The sequence below is a fragment of the Hypanus sabinus genome, unplaced genomic scaffold (assembly GCF_030144855.1).
Source record: "Hypanus sabinus isolate sHypSab1 unplaced genomic scaffold, sHypSab1.hap1 scaffold_95, whole genome shotgun sequence".
In the NCBI taxonomy this organism is placed as follows: Eukaryota; Metazoa; Chordata; class Chondrichthyes; order Myliobatiformes; family Dasyatidae; genus Hypanus; species Hypanus sabinus.
In genome coordinates, this window is record NW_026781804.1 from 1186712 (window position 1) to 1196000 (window position 9289).

The 9289-nt window shown below is 57.4% G+C and overlaps 1 protein-coding gene across 1 annotated transcript; it reads right to left on the reverse strand.

Annotated features, from left to right (window-relative positions):
• Positions 1–1341: 1341 nt before the first annotated feature.
• On the reverse strand, positions 1342–3924 carry LOC132390552 (basic proline-rich protein-like). The gene has a single exon (XM_059963164.1). The coding sequence runs from the start codon at positions 3922–3924 to the stop codon at positions 1342–1344; it is 2583 nt and encodes an 860-aa protein (XP_059819147.1).
• Positions 3925–9289: the final 5365 nt, after the last annotated feature.

The following is a 9289-nucleotide window of genomic DNA, read 5'->3' on the forward strand; positions in this document are numbered from 1 at the left end:
GAGCATCGCGTCCTCTCTCTCACCCCCTCGCGCCGATCTGCCCAAAAGCCCGCCAACAATAGCGTACAGACTCAGAAGAAAGAACAACATTAATCCCAATTGGTTTACAAAGGAATACAATTCTCGTTATCAGTAAATTTTAACCCATACAAGCTTCCAGCACTCTCTTGGAACAAAGAAGCATTCCTACTTTGAACAAAACAAAGAAGCCATTTTGATTAACATACGCAGTAACAAAGAAAAAGAAGAAGCCCCCCCCCCCCCCCCACCACCACCTTTACGGGTGTCTACCGCCTTGGTCCCACCCAAACTCCGGTACGTGCGATTGCTGTGTGACTTGTAAACACAAAGTACACTGCAGATGCTGTGGGCAAATCAAGACCACGTGATTTACTGTCCCGGCAAAGGCCGCAGGCAAGAAACGACAGATCGCACACTGCATGCAATTATAAAGAAATATTGAAGATGTTAACTTAAGCAACCAGTTGTTAAAGGAAATAAAAAAGAAACAAAAAGGGATCGTCATACAAACAGTCACGTGAGCTGAAATCTTCCAGTAGACGCTGTTTTCGATGTGTACACACTCCACCTTCCGCATGTCGCTCGGAATCCATCCCGAACAAACGGGCTCTCCCCCGGGAGTGTCGGCCCTTCCTCCTTGAAGACATTCACCTGCACCAAACACCCTGTGCCACAGGGACGGCATCCTCAGCCATCCTCCCCCCTGTCTTCTCCCAGCTCCGGCCATCAAAGGCCTCTCGGCCCAGCGTTCTCTGGAACGCTCCCCGTTGCTGCTCATCATTCTGCTTCCGAGGAACTTGCACCTTCTCCAGAGCAGTTCTGAGCACGGGGTGAAAGGTTCTCTCCGTTTCCCTCCTTGCATGCTCCCAGCAGCGTTCTCACCACGGCGGTACGTGTTCCCTCAAGAAGGGAAGCTCCACGCGTTCCTACCGGACCCGGGCGGACTGACACTGGTGTGTCAAATACTCTCAGTTACTCGAACGTCGGTTTCCGAAAACTCCGACTGCAACGACAAGTAGGGGTACTTATCCGAACTCGGCCCCGAATCTCAGCAGCACTGAGAGGCGTCAGTGGCACATGCGTCAAACTCCGGATGTAAAACGATCCATAAAGCCAAGTAGCTTGACAACCTGTCTGTGGCAGCACACACAAAATGCTGGTTAAAAAAAACAGGCCAGGCAGCATCTATAGGGAGAAGCACTGTCGACGTTTCGGGTCGTGACCCTTCGTCAGGATTAACTCAACTGTGTCAACCTGTGTCAAGCATGGCTCTGGCACAAACACCTCCAATCCACGTGGACACATCGGAGCCTGGTCGCACTAACCTTTCAGGAAAAGTGTTTGGTACTTTAGAGTTTCCCTTGATTCACCGATAGGAACGTATCCTCTCCGAAACGTCAGCCCGCTCCTTTGCTCGGTCCCTCCTTTACTTTCCAAAGTCTTTCGTACTCCATCTGCTCCACAGTGGTGACAGGAAATGCCGGTCACATCTCCCGGCGAGGGGCCCCGTCCAGCAGCAGCTCCCAGCTGAGTGTGCCCCGTCAGTGGGACCGGCTCTCCGGGCGGGGGGCCCCGTCCAGCAGCAGCACCCAGCTGAGTGTGCCCCGTCAGTGGGACCGGCTCTCCGGGCGGGGGGCCCCGTCCAGCAGCAGCTCCCATTTGAGTGTGCCCCGTCAGTGTGTCCGGCTCTCCGGGCGGGGGGCCCCGTCCAACAGCAGCTCCCATTTGAGTGTGCCCCGTCAGTGGGTCCGGCTCTCCGGGCGGGGGGCCCCGTCCAGCAGCAGCTCCCAGCTGAGTGTGCCCCGTCAGTGGGTCCCGCTCTCCGGGCGGGGGGCCCCGTCCAGCAGCAGCTCCCATTTGAGTGCGCCCCGTCAGTGGGTCCGGCTCTCCGGGCGGGGGGCCCCGTCCAACAGCAGCTCCCAGCTGAGTGTGCCCCGTCAGTGGGTCCGGCTCTCCGGGCGGGGGGCCCCGTCCAACAGCAGCTCCCAGCTGAGTGTGCCCCGTCAGTGGGACCGGCTCTCCGGGCGGGGGGGCCCGTCCAGCAGCAGCTCCCATTTGAGTGCGCCCCGTCAGTGGGTCCGGCTCTCCGGGCGGGGGGCCCCGTCCAACAGCAGCTCCCATTTGAGTGTGCCCCGTCAGTGTGTCCGGCTCTCCGGGCGGGGGGCCCCGTCCAGCAGCAGCTCCCATTTGAGTGTGCCCCGTCAGTGGGACCGGCTCTCCGGGCGGGGGGCCCCGTCCAGCAGCAGCTCCCAGCTGAGTGTGCCCCGTCAGTGGGTCCGGCTCTCCGGGCGGGGGGCCCCGTCCAGCAGCAGCTCCCATTTGTGTGTGCCCCGTCAGTGGGTCCGGCTCTCCGGGCGAGGGGCCCCGTCCAACAGCAGCTCCCATTTGAGTGTGCCCCGTCAGTGGGACCGGCTCTCCGGGCGGGGGGCCCCGTCCAACAGCAGCTCCCAGCTGAGTGTGCCCCGTCAGTGGGTCCGGCTCTCCGGGCGGGGGGCCCCGTCCAACAGCAGCTCCCAGCTGAGTGTGCCCCGTCAGTGGGTCCGGCTCTCCGGGCGGGGGGCCCCGTCCAACAGCAGCTCCCATTTGAGTGTGCCCCGTCAGTGGGACCGGCTCTCCGGGCGGGGGGCCCCGTCCAGCAGCAGCTCCCAGCTCAGTGTGCCCCGTCAGTGGGTCCGGCTCTCCGGGCGGGGGGCCCCGTCCAACAGCAGCTCCCAGCTGAGTGTGCCCCGTCAGTGGGTCCGGCTCTCCGGGCGGGGGGCCCCGTCCAGCAGCAGCTCCCAGCTGAGTGTGCCCCGTCAGTGGGTCCGGCTCTCCGGGCGGGGGGCCCCGTCCAACAGCAGCTCCCATTTGAGTGTGCCCCGTCAGTGGGCCCGGCTCTCCGGGCGGGGGGCCCCGTCCAACAGCAGCTCCCAGCTGAGTGTGCCCCGTCAGTGGGTCCGGGTCTCCGGGCGGGGGGCCCCGTCCAGCAGCAGCTCCCAGCTGAGTGTGCCCCGTCAGTGGGCCCGGCTCTCCGGGCGGGGGGCCCCGTCCAACAGCAGCTCCCAGCTGAGTGTGCCCCGTCAGTGGGCCCGGCTCTCCGGGCGGGGGGCCCCGTCCAACAGCAGCTCCCATTTGAGTGTGCCCCGTCAGTGGGACCGGCTCTCCGGGCGGGTGGCCCCGTCCAGCAGCAGCTCCCAGCTGAGTGTGCCCCGTCAGTGGGTCCCGCTCTCCGGGCGGGGGGCCCCGTCCAACAGCAGCTCCTATTTGAGTGCGCCCCGTCAGTGGGACCGGCTCTCCGGGCGGGGGGCCCCGTCCAGCAGCAGCTCCCAGCTGAGTGTGCCCCGTCAGTGGGTCCGGCTCTCCGGGCGGGGGGCCCCGTCCAACAGCAGCTCCCATTTGAGTGTGCCCCGTCAGTGGGTCCGGCTCTCCGGGCGGGGGGCCCCGTCCAACAGCAGCTCCCAGCTGAGTGTGCCCCGTCAGTGGGCCCGGCTCTCCGGGCGGGGGGCCCCGTCCAGCAGCAGCTCCCAGCTGAGTGTGCCCCGTCAGTGGGTCCGGCTCTCCGGGCGGGGGGCCCCGTCCAGCAGCAGCTCCCATTTGAGTGTGCCCCGTCAGTGGGCCCGGCTCTCCGGGAGGGGGGCCCCGTCCAACAGCAGCTCCCAGCTGAGTGTGCCCCGTCAGTGGGTGCGGCTCTCCGGGCGGGGGGCCCCGTCCAACAGCAGCTCCCATTTGAGTGCGCCCCGTTAGTGGGTCCGGCTCTCCGGGCGGGGGGCCCCGTCCAGCAGCAGCTCCCAGCTGAGTGTGCCCCGTCAGTGGGTCCGGCTCTCCGGGCGGGGGGCCCCGTCCAGCAGCAGCTCCCAGTTGAGTGTGCCCCGTCAGTGGGACCGGCTCTCCGGGCGGGGGGCCTCGTCCAGCAGCACCTCCCATTTGATTGCGCCCCGTCAGTGGGTCCGGGTCTCCGGGCTGCTTTGCTCGTGCTCGGTGACAGCGCCCGCCGATATCAACAGTGGTAAATCAGCAGTAAAACCGTTCCCTAAATCCCGTAAACCCCCTCCGGCTGGACATCAGGGGTCGCTGCACCCAACGGCGTCTACCACCGAGGACTGAGCTGTACCCATTGAGGCCTGCCGCTCCTCCATTGCTTGATCCTCCACTCCGCCTGCTCTGAGTAACTGTGTAAAGGACGGAGGAGCGCGCATAACCGGATATGACGTCATTTGTCAGGGCGCCCTTCGCAACTCGCTCCATCCTCATGCAATTTCTCTCGGACAGTTGAATGTTCCCTTTGAGGCTTCTCCAATCTGAAAACGCTGGCAGACGAGTTCTCTCCTTCCTCTTGGAATGCCTGCCTAAACCTCATCCGAAGATCGGCGGCGCTCCCAGCAGGGCCAGAAAGCATCTTCCCGAGCTTGCAGATAATCAGCCGACGTGGCAAATGGATTTTCTGCCTGGGGAAACCTCACTAGATCAGCCGCCGGATCCTTTAAGCTCTCTACCAATCTCAACTTTTAAAAACATATTTTCTGAGCACTGACATTCATCCGGTAACTGACATGTCTGCTCAGCCCAAACGTCATATTCTTCTCCCCCACTGGGAGTGGGCTTGACCCGAGAGAACACTCCAAGCCTGCAACAACTCTGGCTCCCCGCAGATGCACCTCTGCATTTACCAGCCAAAACGGGCCCAGGATTTCAACCAACAGCTGAGGGACTCAGCAGACCTTTCACAGCAGACAGCTCCTTCCCCTCACCCCGCAGAACCGGGAGCAACTTTTCTTTAAAGTCTCCGCCCCCAGCTACGGGAAACTCAACTTCCAATTCGGCAGCCTCGCCTACACTCCCCTGTTCTCTGAGAGTCCGGACGGCCCATGGCCCCGCCTGCCGGGATCCTCCAATGGTGCGAGGTAGATCCACCGCCGTCACGGCAGTGCTAGCCTGAACTGACACATATTTTCCCTCCGTTTGGACAAATTGCCTCTCCATGATCACAGCTTACCCTAATGCTCAAATCCAAATGAACAGTTCACCTGGGCTGTTGATATGTATGTGTGATGTTTAATGGGTTCTTACGAATTGGGACCTTCCATTCTTTGCAGTCAGGTTCATCCTCGCCAGCTTTTCAGTGTCTTTTTCTGTAATTACTCGCAAGTCCCCACCCACCCTGTCTCTCTCTTCACAGATCCCCACTCTGACACAACTCAGGAACCCCTGGGAGCAGCGACGGGAGAACCTGGTCCAGGTTTGACCACCACCCCAGAAGGATGTACAAGCTCAGGTATCCGTGGTGGGAATGTTGTTCCCCATGGTCAGTCCCTAAGATTCATCCCGTGTCAGACTGAGGGCAGTGATGGAGGATTGGGAAGAAGAGGGTAGGTGTTGTTTTCACCACAGACCCAGTCTCACATTTCCTGAACTCCTGTCCCATTGTGATGACCTGTTTCAGTGTTTCCACTTGTCCCTGTCTCTGTTCCTTCATTACAGACCTGGAGCAACCATCCTCTGCCCCAATGGGTACCTCAGAGATAAAGTCTTGTGATCTGGGGATATTTGATCTCTCTCTCTCCCTCTCTCCCTCTCTCCCTCTCTCCCTCTCTCCCTCTCTCTCCCTCTCTCTCCCTCTCTCTCCCTCTCTCTCCCTCTCTCCCTCTCTCCCTCTCTCCCTCTCTCCCTCTCTCCCTCCCCCTCTCCCTCTCTCCCTCTCTCCCTCTAAGAGGGAGAGGAGGAACCTCCATGTGAAAGTGTCATAAGGAGGTGTTGGGAGCGGACCCAAATGCGAGACACAGACACTGAACTGCCAGGAACAGGACCAGGCGTGAGAAGGAAGCAGGGGAAGTGAGGATTAAAAGAGGCTGGACATGACGCAGGCCCCGGACGAGACAAGGAATCCGGGTCTGGGCTAGGACTTGGCAAGGCAAGCGGAACCAGGACATGGAACTGTGAACTAGGAGCCTGGGCTTGGACTCCGAGCCAGAGACTGGACAAGGACCCAGAACCTGGGGTTTGACTCGGGCTCGACCTCCAGGACCCGGCGAGGACAAGGCGAGGCTACAGGAGAAGGAGAGACAACAGGACTGGACGTGAGACTCGTGGACAGGACAAGGAAACCCCAGCACAGGACGAGGGAACCCCAGCATCGGGCTGGGCAAGGTACTCCTGGGCTGGGCGAGGCACATGGACAAGACGAGAACACAGAGCCTTGGTCAAGGAAGGACAGGAACGCAGAACACAAAGCCTGGACCCTTCCTTGGGTACAGGACGTAGGGCCGGGACTAATTACACAGAACACTGAACACGACGAGACAGTTCTCAACGCTAGGTAGCGGCAAAATGGCCAGACCTACCTAGCGAAGGCGTGGACACAGACAGACAGGTCCAAACAGTGCGAGGTTCCAGACACAGGCGAGGCGAGGCAAGGCTCCAGACAGAGGCGAGGCGAGACGAGGCAAGGCTCCAGACAGAGGCGAGGCGAGGCGAGGCAAGGCTCCAGACAGAGGGGGGGCGAGACAAGGCTAAGCTCCAGGAGGAAGGTGAATGAAAGGGATACAGACAAGTCGTTTGGACAGGAACAATCCAGCATCCGGAGGCTGAATCCTGAAGCTATTTATGAGGCCAGCCCAAACAAGAATCAGCTGCCTCAACAGAAACTGGGGAAACCCGGAAAACATGGAATAAGGAACATTGACCGGACTGTGATGCGGAATGCGGATTTCACGGACCGGACCATGACTGAAAGGTCGCGCAGAGAGGTCGAGAAGGTCTGGCATCTGAGAGGTTGATAGGCAGAACTGGGTCGGGGGAGGGAGGCAGTAGGACACTATGTCAGACACTGGGAGTATCTGCAGTCTCCAGTGTCTCCACTGAGTTTAACAGCCGGGTTGTTAAATTGCAGCTTTCCAGAATGATGTTTTCACCTAATCCGGATTATGCCATGTATTCTGGTCTCCCTTTATGGAGATGTGTAACGTGAGGGGCGAATCAAGAGTTGAGGGGGGGGCGTTCTTTTAACCCGTGTAGCACCCTGGGAAAGGTTTCACTGCTGATGTAATGGTTTTTCTGTCGCAGCAGTGTTTGGGCTATGGCTGGTGGTAACGGGGGCTTTGGAATGTGTGCCATCCAATGACGGGAGTGGTTATTATTGTTGTGTGCCTGAGACCGAGGTGAACTGGGGCTTCTGCTCGGCGGAAGATGTGAGAAAGGAGAGGTCGCAGCCATCAGGACAGAGTGGATTTGGAGTGGGGCCGGGAGTTGACGAAGCCCGGGGAAATCGGTGGAGCAGAAATGAAACCGTGAGCTCCAACTTGAGCACATCAGACTGTTTCATTCAAATGGGCTCTTTTCTTTTTGTTTTACTTTACTCACCCTTTTGTCAAATTAACAATTATAAAACTGAATTGTTTAATTGCAGATGGTGTACTGTCTGTTAATTCGGGGTACTGATTTGTAACAGGGTGACACATCACGCAGCATCCACACAAGCAGGAGGTTTTTCGCCTCCGTCTCACACATTTGGTAGGGCCAGAGACGGTCTTCCCTAGAGTAACGCCGCCGGCCGAACCGGAGGGTCGCACACGGATGACGATGGCCCTCCAAAATGTACTCCCAAGGTTGTGGCGGAGTAGAAACGATAGAGACTTCTAAGCCGCGCACATAAGGGCTGAAATATGCAGAGAACGTTTGCGGACAGGTTAGCTTAATTAATTTTGTATAAGACCGAGACCCCAATGGTTTGGTTCCTCTGCTATACAGTCTATAAGGGTGACTGTGAGAGGGGATCGAAAACGGCGATCGGAACAAAGTGAGAGACTATGAAAGTCCATGCAAAGAAATATCATAGCAGAAGGGATCTGATTCGTTTAAACAATGCAGCGACGTTCTTCCACACTTGACTGAGGCCGGGTGGGATTGGAGAAATAATGGTCTCTGACAAAACGTTGTAACTTGGCCGACTTGTCATCATAAAAATCGGATTGGTAGTTGGGAGCGACTATTCAGTAATCCACCAGCACACACCGGCATGAGCCAGATCCCGACGGACCCCGTCAAAGTTAAAGTCAAATTCATTGTCAAAGTACCCAGATGCTACCATGGAGACCATCGTGAAATTGATTTTCCTGATGACATTTACAGGAAAATAAAAATACAATGGAAGTTATGAAAAAAAAACTCTACTTAAATGAAGAGTGATGAACAACTAACGTACAAAAACGGTGAATTGTTCAAGCAACGAAAAACAGTTATGAGAACATGAGTTGCTGGAGGTAAATATGAAGTTGGTATAATCACTTCCGAGTTTCGACTGTAGTCACCCTAGTCGGGTCAAGGGCCTGAAAGCTGTAGGGTCATTGTTCCTGAAGCGAATGGCGTTCGGCCTAAGAATCTCCTGCTACACAATATTGGAAGGCCATTGAGATGTGGAATCTAAAATCGAGACCACCGACCGGCATCACAGTTGAGTAAAGGCATGAGAGAAGAGCTGGGCAGGTTTGGTTGGAAGGGAACGCTAGCAGGGCTGACGGTCCGGCCCAAATCGCTTGCTCCTGCGCTGCAGGTTTTTGTGACGATTACGCAATCCAGGCTCTTGTGCAGCGGGACGTGGCGAAACTACCCTTTCCCTTCCATGTTGTGGGGCACCGAAGGCTGTGAAGACTCTGAGTGTAGGCGGTGGGCCATGGGAGACTAAGTAGTGGGTAAAGGTAGGGGGCCGAACAGGGTGGTCGAATACCTCATTTCTGGTAATGCACTGAGAGACCTCGCTTTCGCAATGTGACAGAGGCTCCTCGGTTCGGCATTTTGTCCCGAGAACTTTCGGGCTGTAGGCATTGCATACGCTGTCAGGGTTCATGTTTGTCCAACAGCAGAATACAAACACCGGAAGTATAACTCCGGATCAATTCGGATGCAATGACAACATTAGAACACGGAGCAGTGGGGCAGAAGAAAGGGATGTTCGGCCCACAATGTTGCGGCGAAATAGGCAAAAAGCAAAACAAAAACACCCCGATACAAATCCCTCCTTCCTACACAATGTTCACATCCCTCCATCTCCCTCACATCAAAGTGTCTCTTAAAAGCCTCGAATGTATTTGCACCTACCACCATACCAGGCAGCACATTCAGGCATCCACCACTCTCTGAGGAAAACAAACTTACCCCTCATATCCCTCTTGAACCTACCCCCTCTCACCTTCAATGCCTGCACTCTGGTATATGACGTTTCAACCCTGGGAGAGAGATACTCTCTGTTCACTCTATCTCTGCCTCTCAGATGTTATAAACCTCTATCTGATCTCCC

Coding starts and splice junctions, on each gene's coding strand:
- LOC132390552 (XM_059963164.1), bottom strand. CDS start 3,924: ATGGGAGGTGCTGCTGGACGAGGCCCCCCGCCCGGAGAGCCGGTCCCA.